The sequence below is a fragment of the Peromyscus eremicus genome, chromosome 2 (genome assembly GCF_949786415.1).
Source record: "Peromyscus eremicus chromosome 2, PerEre_H2_v1, whole genome shotgun sequence".
In the NCBI taxonomy this organism is placed as follows: Eukaryota; Metazoa; Chordata; class Mammalia; order Rodentia; family Cricetidae; genus Peromyscus; species Peromyscus eremicus.
In genome coordinates this window covers 147291501-147312789 of record NC_081417.1, presented here as the reverse complement: position 1 = coordinate 147312789, position 21289 = coordinate 147291501, and the positions used below count along the sequence as shown (strand labels likewise).

At 47.7% G+C, this 21289-nt stretch overlaps 2 protein-coding genes across 3 annotated transcripts; both read right to left on the bottom strand.

The window, feature by feature from the left end:
- Window positions 1-480, bottom strand: LOC131905233 (protein FAM32A-like). The gene has a single exon (XM_059256200.1). It carries the CDS (start codon window positions 439-441, stop codon window positions 94-96), a length of 348 nt encoding a protein of 115 aa, XP_059112183.1. The 5' UTR covers window positions 442-480; the 3' UTR covers window positions 1-93.
- Window positions 481-7463: 6983 nt separating this feature from the next.
- On the bottom strand, window positions 7464-17480 carry Znf436 (zinc finger protein 436). 2 transcript variants are annotated; one of them, XM_059255200.1, is made up of 4 exons: window positions 16977-17480; window positions 15599-15691; window positions 14684-14810; window positions 7464-10245 (listed from the first exon to the last, which is right to left on the bottom strand). In XM_059255200.1, exons 2-4 carry the CDS (start codon window positions 15629-15631, stop codon window positions 8993-8995), a joined length of 1413 nt encoding a protein of 470 aa, XP_059111183.1. In that variant the 5' UTR covers window positions 15632-15691; window positions 16977-17480; the 3' UTR covers window positions 7464-8992. The 2 variants fall into 2 exon arrangements, with proteins under 2 accessions (XP_059111183.1, XP_059111184.1); XM_059255201.1 differs by having other exon boundaries at window positions 14684-14927; window positions 15599-17480.
- Window positions 17481-21289: the final 3809 nt, after the last annotated feature.

Below are 21289 nucleotides of genomic sequence, written 5' to 3'. Positions count from 1 at the left end.
TTTCAGCAGATGCACTGGCAGCTGTAGAACATTCTAGAAAACACCGAGGGGCGCAACACAGCCGACATGGCCTGTCTTTCGCAAGGGGGAAGGTTACTTGGTCCAGCTGATTTTAGGAATGTCATAGTGCTCGGTGAGTGTGTCCAGGTGTCGGTTGAAGTCCTCCACTCTCTGCTTATGGGTTTTGGACGCCTTCTTCAGGATTCTTTCCATCTGCCGCTTCTCCTGCATCTTCTCGAAGGCCACCTGCGCCGGCGTGCGCTTGTCCAGGCAGCGCCTCTTCTCCTCCTCCTCCTCGCTCTTCTTACTCGTCCCCATGGCCTCCAGCAGCTTGGCCTTGTCTTTGTCCTTCTTCTTCTTCTTCTTCGGCTTTGTCACGCCAAGCTCCGCAACGCCTTTCAGCTTCAGGGGGCCCTTCTGGACCTGCTCGTACGCCTCCATGGGGCTTGCCCGCTGTGTGCCGTTATTTATGTTTTTAATGTGAGCTATTGGGGATGAATGAGAAAGGACAGGTTGTGGCTTAACGGTGATGTGTTTGTGTATCAAGCTGATGAAGGGTCAAATGTGCTGAATTGTAACAGGAGTTGCTAAACGGTCTTATTTAAAAAAGAAAGGAAAATACAGATCCAGATATTGGGGTAAAGGCTGAAAGATCAAAGAGACAGAACAAGCCACAGCCAACCTCACCTGCCAACTCCTCAGGCGATCCCGTTTCCGTGAATCCTCAGACTGAAAGCCTGAGTCCTCACCCCTGGGGGTCTCAGTTGAACTGCTGCTTAGTTCCTGTCTCCTCACGCCTTATATACCATTCTCCACCCAGCCATGTCACTTCCTGAGATTAAAGGCGTGTGTGCTTCCCAAGCAAAGACATGAGATCTCGGCGTGTGCTGCCACTGCCTGATTCTGCTCCCAGTGTGGCCTTGAACTCGCAGAGATCCACTGTCTGGCCTCTATGTCTAATCTAGTGGCTGGCTCTGTCCTCTGATCCCCAGATAAATTTATTAGGGTACACAGTATATTGGGGTACACAATGTATCACCACAAGGAGCTCTCCTCTTGCACAAGTCCCTATCTAATATTCCAATGACAAATACTCCACAGTTCTTTCAAGATTATTTTGGTGTGGTGATAAAGCAGAACTAAGTTACCATATAAATATCAAATCCTCTCTTAGTCATCGAAGAAGTATCTGCTACCTGCCTACTGCAGGCCAAACATTCCCTACGGCTTGAAGATACAAGGGCACAAGCGTTGTTGAGCATGGTGATGCACAGCTGTAATCCCAGCACTTGGGAGGCAGACACAGGAGAATCAGGAGTACAAGGTCAGCCTGAGCTACACAGAGAGGATGTCAAAAGAAAGGAAGGGGCTGGGCAGTGGTGGCGCACGCCTTTAATCTCAGCACTCGGGAGGCAGAGCCAGGAGGATCTCTATGAGTTCGAGGCCAGCCTGGTCTCCAAAGCGAGTTCCAGGAAAGGCGCAAAGCTACACAGAGAAACCCTGTCTCGAAAAACAAAAACAAAAACAAAAAAAAAAAAAAAAAAAAAAAAAGAAAGGAAGGAAGGAAGAGGGGGAAGAGAGAGGGAAAGAAAGGGAGGAAAAGAAAGGGATGGAGAGAAGGAGCGAGACAGTGACTTTCTCTTCGAGGAACAGGGATAAACACTTGTGCTCAACCCAGGAAAATCGGAAAAGAAGCACGTGGTCCAGTTTTCTGGAAGAAGTCGGGACGGAAACCTGAAAAGGGCTAAAGCCAGCCAGAGGGAGTGGACAGCAGCAGCTGTAGTTAGTTACTCAAGTGCTGGGACGGGGGAGCCCGATCACAGATGGCCTCCTCCTCAGGCACTGGGGAGGAGCTTCACTGTCTGGACCTGGCTACGGGAAGCATTGAAGAAAGGGGCTTTTGTTTGTTTAGATTTGTTTTTATTCGTATTTGTGTGTGTGTGTGTGTGTGTGTGTGTGTGTGTGTGTGTGTGTGTGCCACCTAATGTGGGTGCCCGAAGCTGAACTCAGGTTCTCTGTCAGAGCAGCCAGCACACAATTGCTAGGCCATCTCTTCCACCCTAACATGAAAGGCTTTGTTTTATTGGATTTTTTTTCCTTGATGCATCACTATGTAGCCCTGGCTGTCCTGAAACTCTCTACGCAGACCAGGCTGGATCCACCTGCCTCTACCTTCTCAGTACTGGGATTAAAGGATGTGACACCATGCTCAACTGCAAAGGCGTTATTTATTTATTTTTTTAAAGATTTATTTATTTATTATGTATACAGTATTCTGCCTGCACATATGTCTGCAGGCCAGAAGAAGGCACCAGATCTCATGACAGATGGTTGTGAGCCACCATGTGGTTGCTGGGAATTGAACTCAGGACCTCTGGAAGAACAGTCAGTGCTCTCAACCTCTGAGCCATCTCTCCAGCCCCCAAAGGCTTCATTTTTATTTTATTTATTTATTTATTTATTTATTTATTTATTTATTTATTTTTGCTCTTTTGAGACAGGGTTTCTCTGTGTAGCTTTGCGCCTTTCCTGGAACTCGCTTTGGAGACCAGGCTGGCCTCGAACTCACAGAGATCCACCTGGCTCTGCCTCCCGATGGGCTGGGATTAAAGTCAGACACCACCATGCCTGGCTATCAACCCTTTGTCTACTGCCACTGATAACCGCATGACTTGGGCAATGACTTAGCGTCTCTTTTCTTCCAGTTTCCCATCCACAAATGGCAAGTTGTGGCTAGAATATTTACCTTGTCAAGTTACAGGAGTTAAATGACACACTGGGACTCAGGATATCGGCAGTTATCAGACTGTCACCAGGACCACATTTTACTTAACGAAACAACCACCTAATGAGTCCCCTTGATTTCAGTCCCTTTCAGTCCCTTCTCCTTTGCTCTACAGCTCTACTGATCTTTCTGAAAGGTAAATCTCTCTACGGCACACTTTGGAGTAAACCTTCCCAAGGTCCTAAATGATCTCCAGCACTGAAGGGGGGAAGGGGTAGTGGGGCTGGAGAGATGGCTCAGTAGTTAAGAGTGCTTACTGAGCCAGTGGTGGTTGCAGTAGAAATGCTGCGGTGGCGCACGCCTTCAATCCCAGCACTCGGGAGGCAGAGCCAGGCGGATCTCTGTGAGTTCGAGGCCAGCCTGGTCTACAGAGTGAGATCCAGGACAGGCACCAAAACTACACAGAGAAACGCTGCCTTGAAAAATTAGACAGACAGACAGACAGACAAAGAAGACTAGACTCATGAAATATTTAGGAGGTTACATGGACAGGACTGAACAGCTAATTATCCAATTGACGTTCGTCACTGACTGGGGAGGGAGACAGGTAGCAATGATAATATGCAAGCTTCCATCTGGGATATCTTGGAAAGTGCCGGAGAAGCCATGGGATCGGTGGGAGAAGGGTCTAGTCGGGTGTGGAGTTTGATTTCAAGGCATCAGAATCCCCATCAGGAGCTGCTGAGAGGCAGGGGCTGTGGTGGAGCTCAAAGCAAGGTTTGTGATGCCATCAACTTCAACTCCAGTCAAGTGGAAAACAGAGCAAAACCACCTTCGGAGATTCTGACCACGGCGCCAGCTTCGAAAGCAAAACACTTAAAATGAAACTCCCTGCACTTCCTTCCACTGATTTTACCTGTCGGTGTTTTCCGAGGACCCCTACCTCCTTCCCTTCTTCCCCCGAGTCTGGCAGGGTCTGACTGTATCACAGTCCTGTCTTCATCCCAGAGTCAGCTGGGATTAGAGGTGTGTGTCACCAGGCCTGCTAAAAGGTGTTTCTTATCTTGAAGCCTCACAGAGATCCACCTGTCATCTGTCTGTCCCAGCCTCCCAAGTGCTGGCATTAAAGGTGTGTACATCTAGTCCACGAGATTTTCTTAAAGATTTATTTTAATTATCATTTAAAATTGTGTCCGTGTCCGTGTCCGTGTGTGTGTGTGTGTGTGTGTGTCTGTGTCTGTGTAGGTAGGTATGTGCACGTGAGAACAGGTGCCCTAGGAGGCCCCCTGAGAGTTTTAACACACGCTTCCTAAGGGCCCATTTCCCCCAGGGTGTGGGAGCTCTGGCTAACAACATCAACTCCTGACACACCAGGGAACCCGTTAGCAAACCAGCATATCGGTGTCCTCCCTGGCGTCCTAACAGCCTGGAAACAGCTCTGTACTCCCTTTGCAACTGGAAGACAGTCCACACTGGAGCAAGTTTGCTTTGCTGGAAATGCTAGAGAAATAGTAACATCCCAAATATGCTACTTACACTTCCGGTGAATTAATGTCTTCCTTTGACTTTCTTTCCAGCCACTGAAGATGCTGAACTGGTAGAGGGTTCCGCTTGTTCTAGAACTCAGGACTGAACTCAGGGCCTACCCTATGCTAAGTGCCTACACACTACTGAGAACATACCCAGCAGCCCCCACACCTTTTTAAATTTAAATTGTTTATGTGTACAATGAGTGTTTTGCTTCATGTATGTTTGTCCACCACAAAACCAGTACCTAGAGAAGCCAGAAGAGGGCATCTGATCCCCAGTTTTGAAGTGCCATAGGGATGCCAGGAATCGAACCCAGGTAGGTGCTCTAGAACAGCAGCAGGTGCTCTTAACCTCTGAGAGTCCAGCCTACTTCCAAATCCCTGGTCTCAAGTGATTCTCTAAGGTCTTCTCCCAAATAGCTGGGACACAGGCCTGTGCTACTATCCTTAGCAAGAAACAGCTTAATTTTTATTACATTTTTATTTGGGGGTGGGGGGCAACATGTAGGAATCCGTTCTCACCTTCCATCACATGGGTCCAGGGATCAAACTCAGTTTGCCAGGTTTGGTGGCAAGTGCCTTTCAGCCATCTTGCTACCACAAATTAAAATAAACATCTTTTCACTGGGTGGTGGCAGCACACAATTTTAATCCCAGCACTTGGGAGGCAGAGGCAGGAGGATGTCTGAGCTCAAGGCCAGCCTGGTCTACAGAGTGAGCTCCAGGACAGCCAGGGCTACATAGAGAAACCCTGTCTCAAAAAAACAAATCTAAAATAAAATAAAATAATAATTTTTTACTTAAGAGTTTTGTCTGTATGCATGTGTGTGTACCACAAAGGTCAGAAGAGGGTCTTGGATCCTCTGGAGTTACGGACAGTTGTAAGCCTCTATGTGGGGGCTGGGAATTGAACTTGGGTCTTTTGCAAAAACAAGAAGTGCTCTTTAATGCTGAATCACCTCTCCAGCCCCTGCTTTGGTCTTAAATCACAAGCTCTGACTGTTTCTGAGAGATAGCCTGGTGGTTTTGCTATTTTGTTTGTTTATTAACCTATTTGGGTTGGGGGAAGCACATGCCAATCACGTATGGAGGACAACTTCCAGGAGTTAGTTCTCTTTTCCTACCATGCGGGTCACAGGAGTCGAACTCATGTCATCAGGCTTCCACTGAAAGCATCTTTACCCACTGAGCCATCTTACTAGCCATTTCAAAGGTCATTTTCATTTTGTTTGTTTGGAGACAGGGTCTTGCTATATGTAGACCAGGCTGGCCTCAAACTCAAGAGATCCACCCGACTCTGTCTCCTGAGCACTGGGAAAAAGTGTACACCACTATGCCTGTTGCTGGCTCTTGTTTGTGTTCCCAGAAACTCTTAAAAAAAAAAAAAATTTACTCATTTTATGTGTATGAGTGCTCTATCTACATATACCCCTTTATGCCAGAAGAGGGCATCAGATCCCACTATAGATGGTTGTGAGTCACCATATGGTTGCTGGGAATTGAACTCAGGACCTCTGGAAGAACAACCAGTGCTCTTAACCATTGAGCCATCTCTCCAGCCCCCAGAAACTCTCTTTTTAAAACAAAGACTCTAACTTTTTCTTTTGGATGTTTTCCTTCTTCCTGTATACTGAGATACTTATATCCAATACTTCCATGTTGCTTTTGCCACTGGCATGGACTTCTTAGGAAACTATCCAGGCTTTTACATCGACCAGATGAGATGTAGCATACTCAAGAGTTCAAAATACTGACTGTATCCTCAATTCCTTCAGGAAAGCTTATGCAAAATACCTGTACAACATCTATGCACAAAGCATAAATGTAAAGACGATCATGCCCGACTTTATTTTTATTTATTTATTTATTTATTTATTTATTTATTTATTTATTTAGGTTTTTCGAGACAGGGTTTCTCTGTGTAGCTTTGCGCCTGTCCTGAAACTTGCCTTGGAGACCAGGCTGGCCTCAAACTCACAGAGATCTGCCCGGCTCTGCCTCCCGAGTGCTGGGATTAAAGGCATGCGCCACCACCACCCGGCTATGCCCAACTTTAAAAAGCCTGATGAGAGGCTCTGATATCAACCTGTTTGAGATTACCAAAATAACTCAGTTGTTTTGATTTTAAAAATTATACCTTTAATAATAGAATATTGTCAGGATAATACAGCTGTAGACAAGACACTAGGATAGTTGACCTATACCAAGGGAATGCCTCTACAGATTACTTGTTCATCCCCGCCACAACCATAGAACACAGGCACAGAGTGTCTGGGTATGTGCGGAAACAGGCAGGGACCTGCAAACAGAAGGCATGCAAAGAGCACCAGTGAAGCGTGGCAGCGGCACGACTTCCACAAAGCTCAGCACAGGAAGTGGGCAGCAACTGACCGCAGGAGAGAGCGGAGCTGGCATGGCCACTCCGCTGGAGTATACACGTACAGAGAGGTGGGAAGGCCATCAGAAACCTTTCCCGAGCCTTTCATCTCCTAGAAAGCAAGAGCAGCTAATGGGACGCTAGCATAACCTTTAAAGGAAGGCTGGAGGAGGGTTGCTGGGGTGGAGTGGGGGAGTGTGGGGGCAGGGTAAGCACAGGGGAGGGAAAGGGGGAGAAATGAAGCTGGGTCAGAGGTGCTGTCTTCTACCGCTACTCCCAAGCAGGCACTTACAGTGACTCAAAGAAGCAACAGGAGAATGCTGAAATCCACCCAAGTCATCGGCTACAATGATACAGACAACATATCGGAGTTTAGTTACCAAGAATACGTAAGTCACCTAACAGTTAAAATATGAACACCCACGGCAGGCTAGATTTTGTACAGAATAGAAACCACGTGCCCTGCCCCAGGTTCGTACTCAAATGGGAGGGACCACTTAAAGTTCCCTGGAGTGGTTTTTCATTCGGCTGCTTTTGAGGTTGTCCCTAGTGAGTGATACGGTGTCACCCAGCAGTGCTCACAGTGACTCTGAAGTGAAAGCACTAAGCCTTAAATGCCAAATCCCGAAGAATTTTAACAAAAAGCGTTTTCTTTTTTGTTGTTTTTCAAGACAGGATCTCTCCGTGTAGCCCTGGCTATTTTGGAGCTCACTCTGTAGACCAGGCTGGCCTTGAACTAACAGAGATTTGCCTGCCTCCGGCTCCCCAGTGCTGGGATTAAAGGCATGGGCCACTCCTCCATCTACTCCCCACCCTGCAAAGGTTTTCTTAAAAAAAAAAAAAAGTTAATGTTTGCAACTTTGTACTAAGCACCATAGAAATAGGCTGGGCACCGACTCCCTTCCATCCCCACAGGACTGACTAAGCACCAATATCCGGCTAGCTTGTAATTCCTACTTGGGCTGAGATAAGGAGAACTGGGTACTGGGCTACACTGGATCAACTCTTGCTTAAACTATTTGTATCTGGAGGCTGGAAACACATTCCTCTTTAGATTTATTTGTTTCTTCTGATGATGCCGAAGAGGTTTTCATCACAGGAGAAGATAATTCAGTCTGAGAAAGGACAATGGACTTAATTGTCCAGTCATCTCACAATTGACGGACACATACAAACAAGAGTTTAGTTCTATACAAAACCAAACCTTACAGGAGAGTGCACGCCTGGCACGAGTTTTCAAATTTTTTCCCGGAACAAGAGAAAAGTAAAGGACATTTCTCACATCGGAGTTATGTCTACAGTTCTATCTTATGATCTACATCACGCAAAAACATGCTGATTCTTATGACTTCGGTTTCTGCTATTAGAATACACATTTCACTGTACATACACATGCCTTTATGCAAGCTAAGATAAAGACTGGGGTGTGGCTCTATCAGACCCTAGAGTTACCAGTACAGGGGCCAGTGATCTGGAAAGTTAGATGGCAGAGAACACAGAACTGACTGACGTTCCCTGGGAAGGGCTCTGTGCCCCCTTCCCTGGAGGGCTCAATTCACTGCCTACTCCCATCATCACTCACAGGCCTATCTTTTCCTAAAGGCAGTTTCCATACTATGATCCCTAAAGTGATTTCTGAAGGAAATACGTAACCCTGATTAATGACCGCGTCAATGGGAACCTCTTGCTAAGGTCACCACCATCCATGGGCCCTTGGTCCTCAAAGCTGAACCTCCTTCTTCCCTTCACATTGTATCTTCAGGTAGCTTTCAAAAACATGCAAGCTATACACGAGGGAGAAACAAGGAGAAACGATGTGATCACTGCCCTCAGCGTGCAGAATCCTGTGTGCAGGATGGCAAGATACAAATCTGAGCCACTCAAGGAAAAAGCCCTTTGGAAGGGAAGTGCATGAGCCCAGCTACTTCAGTGTGTGAACAGTGGCAACCCAGGACAAGTCTGCCTGCCTTCTGCCAAAGCAGCTGCGACCACCCTGTCTCGGTCCTACATTCCCACTGCAGTCTTTTTGGGCCAAAGATAGGAGAAAAAAACTTGAAAGATCTACTCCATCTCCAGGCCCAAGCATGCACCATCTTGTCCTCTGGCCTTCAGTTTTCAACTGACTTGGGATGGGGGCTGATTTTGATGAAGCGATTCATATAATAATCAATGAATAAAAATAACTATTTCGGAGGAGGGGATAACATCCCCAAAGCTGTGGGTCGGAATTTCAAAAAGGCTGTCTTCTTCCATGTTTTAAACTGTGGCCCACGACAAGGAAAGTCAGGCTTAAGGAAGCTCACTGATATCAAATATAACTGTACCTTCAAATGAGTCATTTCTTACTCAGGGTTACAGGACTCAGTCAGTATGGACTCTCTTGTGTTTAATAAGAGCTGAGCTCCGGCTGAAACTCTTATCACATTCAGTACACTCGTAAGGCTTCTCTCCAGTGTGAACCCTCTGATGGGTGATGAGGTTGGAGCTCTGTGTAAATCCCTTTCCACACTGCGCACACTCATAGGGCTTTTCTCCCGTGTGGGTCCTCTGGTGCTTAATCAGATCCGACCTCTCCCCGAAGCTTCGCCAGCACTCAGTACACTCGTAGGGCTTCTCCCCAGTGTGAATTTTCTGGTGTGTGATCAGGTGGGAGCTCCGGCTGAAGCTTTTCCCACAGGCGGTGCACTCATACGGCTTCTCGCCCGTGTGCGTCCTCTGGTGCTGCACCAGGTGTGAGATGCGGCTGAAGTTTTCCCCGCACTCGTTACAGTGGTACGGTTTCTCCCCCGTGTGGGCCCTGCGGTGCCGCACAAGGTCAGAGTTCTGACTGAAATTCTTCCCGCACTCGTCGCACTTGTAGGGCCTCTCCCCCGTGTGCACACGGTAGTGTTTGATGAGGTCAGATCTCTCACTGAAGCCTCGCCCACACTCATTACACTCATAGGGCTTCTCGCCCGTGTGGGTCCTCTGGTGCTGAGCCAGGTGGGAGCTGCGGCTGAAGCTTTTCCCGCATTCCTCACACTCGTACGGTTTCTCGCCACTGTGCGTCCTCTGGTGCTGGATGAGGTGAGAGAGGCGGCAGAAGCTTTTCCCACACTCGTTGCACTTGTGCGGCTTCTCCCCGGTGTGGATGGTCTGGTGCTGGATGAGGTGAGAGCTCCGGCCAAAGCTTTTCCCGCACTCGCTGCAGTCGTACGGCCGCTCGCCAGTGTGTGTTCGCTGGTGCTGAATAAGGTGGGAGCTGCGGCTGAAGGCCTTTCCACACTCGTAACACTTATAGGGCCTGTCTCCCGTGTGGGTCTTCTGGTGTCGATTGAGGTCGGAGATCTGACTGAAGGCCTTTCCACACTGGGAACATATGTGATAGCGGATGTCTGCGTGGACCTCCTTGTGGACAAGCAGGTCGGTGACTTGCTGGAGAGGGTAGCTGACCCACTCTTCCGCTGTCAGGTCTTCCCACGGTCTTTCGGACCTGTCCCCACTTTCAAAGGCCTCTTCACTTTCAGGATTCTTCTCGGCATCCCCGACAGGCTCTTCGGACATGGTCACAAATTCTACATCTTCACTAAGCTCTTGTTTCGAGTTTGCTTCGTTCTCACTCCTGATCTCAAAATCTGCAAGAAGAGTAAACAGCGTGCAGACAGGTCAGTGTACAAACGGACCTACCGTGTTCTGGGCACCGAACTAAGGGGTTCTATTTATCCTCTATACATGGTGCTGGAGAGTAAGCCAGGGTTTGGGGTGTGTTGTTTAAATGTTCTACCACTCAGCTACACCACGCCCAGCTCCAGAACCAAGTTCTTTCTTTTCTTTTTCTTTTTAGTTTATTTCAGCAGTGGGTGAGAACGCAAAAGTGGGAAGTACATACATCATCCACAGGGGAGGGGGGACTGAGCTGAAGAGCAATGGCAACACACTAGGTTTTTAACATGAATAAATGTTAATGCTCACAATTATCGTGAAAGTCCATATCTCTGAAGAAGAGAGCCAAAACTCGGAGAAGTGAAGTGACTTTCCCAAGGTAATGTGATACAGAGCAGGGCCTGGAGAGATGACCTGGAGGCTAAGAGTACTCGTATAGAGGACCTGGGTATGCTTGCCAGTACCCACACACCGGGCAGCTCACGACCACAAATTCCAGCTCTAGGGCCAGGCGGCAGTGGCACGAGCCTTTAATCCCAGCCCTCGGGAGGCAGAGGCAGGCGGATCTCTGTGAGTTCAAGGTCAGCCTGGTCTACACAGTGAGATCCAGGACAGGCACCAAAACTACATGGAGAAATCCTGTCTCAAAAAATCCAAAAAACATGAGACCTTAAATTAGAATATCTAAAAGACTCTAGAAAAATTTTGGGGCATGTGTCATTGTGTTTAATTTGTTAAGCCTTCTTAATTATCATATTATAACTACTAAGAACCTGTTGTTTTTGTTCTTTTGGGAGGCTCGCCACCCTGCTCCCAAATAAATCATACATATGGAAGATTATTACTTATAAATGCCCGGCCTTAGTGTGGCTTGTTTTTTGCCAGCTTTTCTTAAGTTATTCCATCTACCTTTTGCCTCTGGGCTTTTTCCTTTTCTTATTCTGTGTATCTTATTTTCACTCCTACTCCATGGCTGGCTGTGTGGCTGGGTGGCTGGGTGGCTGGGTGGCTGGGTGGCTGGGTGGCTGGGTGGCTGGCCCCTTGTGTCCTCCTCCTTCTCTTGCTCCATCTTCTTTTCCTCCTAGATTTCTCCTTCTGTTTATTCTCTCTGCCTGCCAGCCCCGCCTATTCTTTCTCCTGCCTCACTATTGGCCGTTCAGCTCTTTATTAGATCATCAGGTGTTTTAGACAGGCACAGTAACACAGTTCCACAGAGTGTAACAAATGCAACGTAAAAGAATGCAACAAGCCGGGCGGTGGTGGCACACACCTTTAATCCCAGCACTCGGGAGGCAGAGCCAGGCGGATCTCTGTGAGTTCGAGGCCAGACTGGACTACCAAGTGAGTTCCAGGAAAGGCGCAAAGCTACACAGAGAAACCCTGTCTCGAAAAACCAAAAAAAAAAAAAAAAAAAAGAATGCAACATATCTTTGCATCATTAAACAAATGTTCCACAGCATAAATAGATGTAACACATCTTAAAATAATATTCTACAACAAGAACCTACCAGATTACTATGAAGAAAAGTTATTTTTTAACTATCTTTATCAGGAACTTTTGTTTGTGACAGGGTCTCTTAGCTGGCCTAGAACTATGTCAGGTGACACTGAATGTCTCACCCTTCTGACTATCTACTCAGTACAGTGAACACTGGTGCACCCCACCGAAGCAGCTCCTGGATCATGTCTTCACCTCTTTTTTTTTTTTTTTTTTTCTTAATTTATTATGTACACAGTGTTCCACCTGCGTGTTGGTCTGCAGGCCAGAAGAGGGCACCAGATATCATTACAGATGGTTATGAGCCACCATGTGGTTGCTGGGAATTGAACTCACGACCTGTAGAAGAGTAAGTAGTCAGTGCTCTTAACCTCTGAGCCATCTCTCCAGCCCCATGTCTTCAATTCTTACTTGACAGAAAAAGCAACTTACAAATGTCACTTAAAGTCACAGAACACAAGGATGCTCGGTTCAAAGCAGTCTCTCTTGCAGAGAGGAGTGTTGGAGAGCATGCATGGAATCCGAGGTTCCACGTGTACTCAGCATATGCTCTACCACCAAACTATACACCAGAACCAGGCCGACAGTATAACTAAGTAAGTGTATTGCATATACTTCAATATTTCATGTATTTCAAGAGTGAAAATAAAAATACACAACCCGCTAATAAGGAACTTCTATCAGACACTACATTTTTCAAATTGGGTTTTTTTAGTACACACCAGAAATCGGTTAAGTAGTTATGTTCATTGAAAAGGGTCTATGAGTAAATTAATTTGGTAACTAGTCACAAAAACAAACAACTCCCCAAACAAAAACAAACAAACAAACAAACAAACAAACAGAGGCTGGGAAGATGGCTTAGTAGATTAAGTATTTGCTGTACAAACATTAGAATCTGGCTTGGGACATCAAGCACACACAAAAGCTGGGCATATCATGAATCCCAGCACTTGAGAGGATGGAGTCAAGTGGATCTAGGGAGCTTGCTAGCCAGTCAGGCTCACTGAAGAGCTAGCTCAAGGTTTAATGAGAGACCTTGTCTCAAAAAAATAAGGTGGTAACAGATAGAGGAAGTACTGGGAGTGGGCCTCTGGCTTATACACACAAATGAAGCAAGCAAACAAGAAAAGAAATCCAAGCCGGGCATGGTGGCACACGCTTTTAATCCTAGCACTCAGGAAGTAGAGGCAGGGGGTTCTTTATGAGTTCAAGGCCAGCCTGGTCTACAGAGTGAGTTCCAGGATAGCCAAAGCTGTTACTCAGAGAAACTCTGTCTCAAAAACAAAACAAAAATCCAAATGTTTAATGATACGTTAAAGGATCCAAGGGGTCCTGAGATAAAACAAACAAACAAACAAACAAACACCTTGAAGGGCCTGAGAAGGCTTAGTGGTCCAGAGCACTTGCAGAGGACCTGAGTTCAGTTCCCAGCACCCACATCAGGCAGCACACAACTGTCTGTAACTCCAGTTCCAGGGACTCTGATGTCCTCTTCTGGCCTCCATGGGCACCAGGCACTCATGTGGTGCACAGACATACATTCAGACACAACACCCATACACATTAAAAGGAGAAACAAAACAACAAAGTGCCTTGGAAACATTTATTAACCCTCCCCTAAATTTACCTGGGTAAGCAACAAGGTTCTTCGTGATTCTATCTAAGAAGTATTCCTGAAATAGTCTATAGGGATGCAAAAGCATGTCTTTTTAAAGATGCTCCTTCCTTTTCTTCTTTTCGTTGTTGTTGTGTGGGGTGATATATTTAGGTTTTATTTGCAATAGATCTGGGTAAATAACATAGTTTGGTGGTTTAATTTTTACTTCATTTTTAATGACGTGTCTGTGTCTAGGCTGGGGATACATGTGACTGCAGGTGCCCTTCAGGGGCCAGAAGAGGGCATCTGATCCGCTGGAGTTGGAATTACAGGTGGTTGTGAGCTGCCTGATGGGGGTGCTGGGAAATGAATTTGGGTCCTTTGCAATAGGAATACATGCTCTTAACAGCTGAGTTTTTGTTCATTTTGTTTTTGGTAGTGGAGTTGTGGCTGCTGTTTATAAGGAACAATTCAAGGGACAAAGGCTCAAGGAAGTAGGGTAGGGGAACAAATCAGAATAAAGTATACCAACACACACATATATATATACAAGCATCACAATGAAATCCTTTATTTAGTATCACCTAAAAATGAATTAAAAAAAAATAAAAAGAATCCGAAGAAATTGGGACATCAGAGAAAGCCCAAGCTAAGAAGTCCCTCAGGTCACCTTTTGTTCTGAGAATAAAACATTTAAAAATACCTTAGTCCTGTGCCTGGCTTTATGTAGAGCTGAGGATCAAACCCAGGGCTTCAAGTATGCTAAGCACTCTTCCAGGTGAGCTGCACCCCCAGCCTCACGAGTTCTCCTCTTCATGGGATTTGTGATCTAACTAGGCAAGGATTCCTCCGAAACAACCTGAAGGATGATCACCTCGGAAACAGCTCCAGACAAGAACCTACCTAGACAAAGTACCTGAGGCAAAGCTGCAGCTCTAGAGCCAAAACAAACACAAGCGGGGTGGCTTCTGGCCCTCTGGGAACCTGTTTCAGAACCCCTCATCTTCCAGCGCCCGTTTACAGGACATTTATGTCCTGGCAAGCGCCACAGCGTCAGACCTGTTTGGTCAGTGACCTGTACAAACAGGCTACAGAAAGGCAAATGACTCAGGGGTGAGAATCCTGAAAGTCTCTAAAACTGCAGAAACATCTTTTTCTTTTTGGACCGTATAACATAGATCATCCCACATTTAAAGCTTTGTGTAACTAATTGTGTGGTTTTCCTTAAAAACAAACAAGTCAGTATTGAAAGACCTAAGCCATTTTGACAGTTTCAAAACAGAAGATGAAAAAAGATAAAATCCTCACTCACCCAGTGAGACAACATTTCCATAATTCTCCTGCATCACGTCCCTGTAAAGGTCTCTTTGTGTAGGATCCAGAGGTCTCCATTCTTCCCGAGTGAGGTACATGGCCATATCTTCAAATGTCACAGGGGCCTGAAATCACACAATGCTTCCTCACTACTTAGTATCTAGGTGTTTACTACCAGTTTTTCTTCTTGAAATTAGAGACATGGTTAGAAATGTCGAGAAGGCAATGGCATTAAGTCTGATCTGTAGAGTCCAAAGAAGAAATAAGAAAGAAAGAAAAAAAAAAAAAAAGACACGGTCAAAGGCAGGGGCAATCCATTAGCTAGCTACCTTCCCAAGCAATCTACTAAATATCCCTGCCCACTTTAGGACCCTTATCCACTAGCCATATCTTCGGAACAGATCTAGAACTTACATGGCTCCATATCTCTACATACAATCTTCTTTTCTAAAACCAGTGAAATTTTCCTCTTTATGGTCCAGTTCGAGCACCGCTGTTCTGTCCCAACCCCCACCCCCACCCTTTTGCTCTTCACTCCTTCCTCGAATGCCGCATCTAGAGTTAATCACTCCACGATTTACTGGTTCCCACACCACAGCACTTTATTGCTAAGGTAAATAGAGTGCTTATCATATTGTATCAAGGTTAATCGGATGCACCTCTCTCCCTACAGACTGTTGGCAAGGAGGGTACCACCCATCTTGTTCGGTTTTATTCTCCTCAGTATTTAAAGGCATATAGCAGATGTTCGATATATGCTTGTATATGGCTAAATTAGCCAGGACTAGCCCCTGCAGCAGAATAGCGAAATGAGCTAATCCCAGGGAATTTCCTATAGGGGTTTGCAGAACAGGGAAACACCGGGCGAGCTGGGTAAGTAGAGGCGAGGTCCGGGAAGCCACCCTCGGCTTACCTGGGACCCAGCCATGAGCAGGGTGGCTGCCATCTCAGGCTCAAGCGTTCGTCTCCTGGGAGAGAGATCAGGAAAACCAGCTAGCAGACAACGCTGAAGGAGGCGAAAAGCAGAGAGTGAGGCGCGGCAAGAAGCCCTGCCCACTCCCTAGGGCTGGAGTTCTGGTCGCAGGGTATGCGAGGACCGCCCAGGACTGGTCACTCTCCTCCCTGACCCCCGAGCGTGACCCGTTCTTTGTGTCTCGGTTAATACCGAGTACAAGCACTGCTAGAGTAAGGGAGGACAACCGCTGGCTAGGTGCCCCCTGGGCTGGGGGTCAGGCCGATGCTATTTGAGGGAGGAGGCTTTCAACCCAGCCCTACAGAACGCCTCTGCTCTTCCATCTCCGGCTGGGGCCTTTCCGGCAGCAACCTCAGCCAATCAGCAAAAAGACTCATAAAACACGGGACCAATCAGATGCCAAATCATCAGCCCTCCTCCTGCCGCGTGGCCGAGCATCTCCACTACGCGTGCGCGCGCCTCGCGGCCTGCCGGGACTTGGAGTTCCGCTCTGGCGTACAAAGGCCACTTAGAGGCCAAAAGCAGGGGTGGGGAAAGAACAAAAGGGAGGAAATACAACCACGTCCTTCAAGACCAGAAGGAGTATCCTCCACTTTCTTCTCGGAGATCACAGCATGACTCAGTAAAGGGGCTTCCCTGTTTTTTCTCGTGGCCCTGCGACCGTCTTTGAGTCAGATATTATCCGCCAGGTCAGACTGAGTGTGGCGGCCTGGGTTGAACTCAGTTGGGATCAGCCCTCATTTTTGACAGCCCCGGCCAGAGCGGGAAAAGGCTCCAGTTCCCTCCCTCGGGAGACTCCGGGGACGCGGTGGAACTTTGGGCCCCGCCCACGTACTCACGACACCTCCCAGCGCTGCCAGCAGCCTTGGCTCTCCTTGTCCGAGAACTACAACTCCCAGCAGACCTTGCGGCATTCGCAACCTGCCTGCAGACTACTTATCCCAGGAGGCTTCGTGCTGCACGGCCCTCTGCGGGAGTGCAGTAAGCCGCCTGGTCCAGGGTATCCTGTTAACCCTGTAGGGAGCTTCTCGCGCTCTTTTATAGAGACCGAACCCAAGTGCACTTATCTAAAACGCCAGAACACTGAAATCAGAAGCGGGGAAGGGGGTAGGGTGCGTAGGGAGAGAGCTGGCCTCAGAGTGGAGACTCAAGGACCTGGCACTTTTGACTGTCTCTGCTGAAATGATCTTTGAAGACCTCCCAACACCATTGAGACTCTGGGCCTGAAGACCTGAACCTGAAAGAGTCCTAAGGATGTTAGCTGTCTCTGTTTCAAAGAAGCCACAAACCCGGGTTAGGGCAGAACGAACAGGCTTACCTCCTAGTCTGTGAAAGATCCAACGGATCGCTGGCTCCAAGATCCTCGAGAGGCCTGAGATCCCTAACGCTCAGAATTCTAAAGAACCCTGACGTTCGGAAAGATTCGAGATATCACCAGCAGATTCCGGAGATCTCAGAGCCACGGGTAGAAATCCGAATCCATTTATTAACAGGCAAAGGCCAGAGTTTGATGGTAGGATTGAGCCCAAAGCTTCAAGATTTGCAGAGACCTCAGACTGTTCTATTGCTCTGAGAAACCATAAACTCATAAACAGATCCCTCAGGCCACAACAGAAGGCCAATAAACACCAGCAGTAGCTATGCTGCATTCAGTAAGAGTCCTCCAAACGGAAGGACCTGGAGCCGTCCCTTTCCCCAGCCGGGATGAAGGGATTAGACAATGGAAGAGGAGGGCTAGGCAAAGCAGGCATTCTGCGTGGGGAAGAGCTCCCAGCTTTCTGTAGCCTTGGAAAGGGAAGTGATGGAAAAAGAATATAGCAGCTTATTAGGGACTCCCACCCTCTTCAAGTTATAAATATCCCCAGAACCTTGGCTTGATGCCCAGAAGCCTGTTGTCTCTGACTGAACAGGAGACTTCTCTGCCTGGGCTGGGAAAAGGGGCTTTTCTTTTGTTTTGCAGATACATCCACGAACTAAAGGACTTAAAAAAAATTTTTTTTCAGATATGATTCCCGGCCATGCTTTTATTAGACTGCCCTGTTCCCCAGTGCCGTTATTTATGGCTACATGACTCAAAGATCTAAAAATGAGCTCGCAGGACCCCTACCAGCCATAATGTGTCCCTTCTAACTGTGTTTCTCTTCCACTCCCAAAGCTGGGACTCAAAAATGTTTAGAAGCCACAGAATTATACCATTATACCTACTGTAAAGTTGATCCAGCCACCGTGTAAATTAGAATCCTGAAGGATTTACAAGAGTCAGAAGAGTATGGGCATAAAGGTTAGACAGACCTAGATTGGAACCTAGGCTGTGTATTCTTCAGGAAAATCTCTCCAGGCCCATTTCCTTTTTTAAAATTTATTTTATTTTTAATTATTTGTAGTCGTGGGGGGGTGGTATGCACATGTGAGTGCAGGTGCCTGAGGAAGCCAGAAGAGGGTGTCCAGGTCCAGTTACCTGCTGGAATTACAGGTGGTTGTTGTGAAACGGTGCATGAGAGGCCTTGGAGGGTTTGAGCCTAGGAGATACGCCATGCCAGCGGCAGCCCAGGGGGCATGGTGGAAAGTTACTCACACCATGCAGGTACCACATCCACGTGGAAAGTTTCATTAAAGGGGGAGGGGAAAGGGAATAGAGAGAGGGAGGGAGGGAGGGAGGGAGAGAAGGAGAGGGAGGGAAAGAGAGAAAAGGAGAGAAAGGAAAGCGGAGGTGCCTGCAGCTTCCTGAAGAGAGGGAAAGGGGAAGAAGGAGGAGGAGGGGTTTTTTCCTCCTAAAAGGGCTTTACATCAGGATACTGGGGGGTCCTCAAGGGGCAGGCCAGAATGCCAAACAGTTGTGAGCCACCCTATGAGAGCCCTGGAAAACAAATTTAGGACTTCTGCAAGAGCATATACACTTTTTGTTGTTGTTTTTCTGAGACACAGTTGCTCTGAGTATCCCTGGCTATCCTGGAACTCATTTTGCATGCCAGGCTGGCCTCGAACTCACAGAGATCTGCCTGCCTCCGCCTCCCAAGTGCTGAGATTAAAGGCATGTGCCACCACTGCCCCCGCTGAGCAGTATATACATTTAGCCACTGAGCTACCTCTCCAGCCCCACCATTTCCTTTTCTGTACAGTTGGCATTGCCATAGCTAAGGAAGTTGAGAAGGGATTTAAAGCACCCCTGCACAGAAGTATTTGGATGGATCTTGCCTTTGGTAGCAGGAGAAACTTCCAGAAAGGTCTGTGGGTATATTCAATGACCCGAAGGTCTGGGCAATCATAGCAACTCTGGGGTGACCCTACCCTCACACTCTTGTTTCTGCTGGAAATACAATAGGAACTGGAAGTCGGGCCAGTGGGTGGGTTCAAGTTCATGGTATGTAGAGCCCAGTATATGGGATTGCCAGCAACTCAGAAAGTTGAGGCCTCACTCAGACAAAACTGAGTCAGGGGTCAATAACCAAACTCCTAGAAACAAGGAGGATGACTGCTGTAGAGTTGGGCTGCTTAAGAGCAGGCCTCTAAGGTGAGAAGCCGGCCCAGGCCCGCCGAGGAAGGGGCTCCCTTTTCACGTCTCTTCTAGCAGATTGCTTTGTAAACTCAGACCTTTCGTCCCGTGACTGTCAAGCTTTAAACCCTCTTTTGTCCCGCCTGCTAATTCTTTTTACTCCCAAGGACTGCGCCTGGGGCCAGGATGGCTCTGTGTGCCCAGCTTGTCAGTTTGCTGGAGTAAGTGCTTTTTCTTCATCCACCTGGGAGTGGAGGGAAGGTATGAAGAGGAAGAGAAGCACCGGGGGACTGGGGCAGGAAAGACAGTGGCTGAGGGGCTTCCTGTTGCAGCCCGCTGCTTAACATCAAGGGTTGGGGCGGGCGGGAAGGGTGGGGGGGTAGGAGAGGGGATGCTGGCTGTCACTGGAGGAGGCGGCGGCTTCCTGCCCTGTTGTTCAGTGTTATTCAGAAATACTGTTTCGGGTTTTCTAGAGTGAATTGGAAAGTCCTGTCTGTCCCCATCATTCATCAAATGATGAGCACTTACTGTGTGTGGAGATTTCAGTACAGCTTAACCCTGGGAAATGGAGACTTTTGCATGTCTTTAAAATATACATTTGCTATGGGATCAGTGTTCCTGTGGGGCTCTGTAAATATATTGTTTGTTTGTTTGTTTGTTTGTTTGTTTTTGTTTTGAGACAGGGTGTCTCTGTGTAGCTTTGGAGCCTATCCTGGAACTCGCTCTGTAGCCCAGGCTGGCCTCAAACTCACAGAGATCCACCTGCCTCTGCCTCCCAAGTGCTGGGGTTAAAGGCATGCGCCACCACTGCCCAGTGGGTAAATGGTTGTTTTTAATAAACATTTTTCTAAAGTTTCATTTTTTTAACTTACCACCGTGTGTGTGTGTGTGTGTGTGTGTGTGTGTGTGTGTGTGTGTGTGACACACCCCAAGAAAGCCAGGAGCTTGATCCCCTGGAGCTGGAATTGTAGGCCATTGTGAGCCGTCCAATGTCAGTACTGGAAATCAAACTCCAATCCTCTAAGAGAAAAGCACCTTTAATCTCTGAACCAGCTCTCCAGCCCCCTATTTTAATAAACCTTACGGTTATCTATGAGCACATCTAATTGCCGTTTTTCTTTCTCAGAAGCATTAATCTGTTGAACATTTTAAAACATGGCTCCATGTTTGTAATTCCATTTTCTCAATTTTCTTTTTCAAAGGAGATGACCTGGGTCTCCCTTGACCTTACAGCTGCGCCCAGACGTGCATCCTGTCCTGTCCCTGCCCGCCCGCCCGCCCACCACCCCCTTCTCTCTGGGAAGGAGGGCGGCTTTGCAATGGAGGTGCCATCCAAGCAGTCTTGCAGACTGTAGGCATGTCAGAGATGGAGGCTGTAGGAGGGAGAGCTTTCGTCTTGAACAGTTTGTGCAAAGGCACAGAGGCGTGAAAGGACAGCTCTGTTCCAGCATGGCTCGGGTTCCTCAGGACCAGAGGGAAGAGTGGTGGGGTGGGGGTAGAAGGAGGGTGAGGACAGTGTCTCAGGTTCCCTTGCATGCCTGTCTGTCTCTGTCGTTGGCTGCAGATCAGTGAAGCTGGTAGTCCCACATGAAGGCCCCAGGGGCTGGCCTGGGTGAGAAGAGCCGATGGACTCTGCAGGAGGAGAGCGGGGGTGGGAGAGGTGGGGGGGGCCTAGAGGACTGGGGCGCTTGGTCTCATAATGCTTCTGCTAGTTTTTCCCAAAGAGTATTTTCCCAAAAATGTGGAACGTGGCTTTAAAGATGCACAACAAGCCGGGCGGTGGTGGCGCATGCCTTTAATCCCAGCACTTGGGAGGCAGAGGCAGGCGGATCTCTGTGAGTTCGAGGCCAGCCTGGTCTACAGAGTGAGTTCCAGGAAAGGCACAAAGCTACACAGAGAAACCCGGTCTCGAAAAAAAAAAAAAATGCACAACAGACTTATCTGGTATTGTCCAGGCTGTTTAAGGATACCAACTGGACCCAGGTTATTATTCCCTTTCTGTACCAGATCCTAAGCTAGGAACTGGACACCACCCCCTAAATGGCTGCAGGGCTGCTGTGAGGGTTAAGTGTGAAAATGACACAGAGGAGGGCCTTGGCACATGGTGGCCACTGTCTATGGTGATATATTGTGTACCA

What these genes read in the sequence shown, in the direction of transcription:
- LOC131905233 (XM_059256200.1), bottom strand. Translation starts at nt 441, where the DNA reads ATGGAGGCGTACGAGCAGGTCCAGAAGGGCCCCCTGAAGCTGAAAGGC.
- Znf436 (XM_059255200.1), bottom strand. Translation starts at nt 15,631, where the DNA reads ATGGCAGCCACCCTGCTCATGGCTGGGTCCCAG. An exon ending in TGCTCATGGCTGGGTCCCAG is followed by an intron (nt 14,811 to 15,598) that starts GTAAGCCGAGGG and finishes GTGTGATTTCAG; the next exon opens with GCCCCTGTGACATTTGAAGA. An exon ending in TGGAAATGTTGTCTCACTGG is followed by an intron (nt 10,246 to 14,683) that starts GTGAGTGAGGAT and finishes CTCTTCTTGCAG; the next exon opens with ATTTTGAGATCAGGAGTGAG.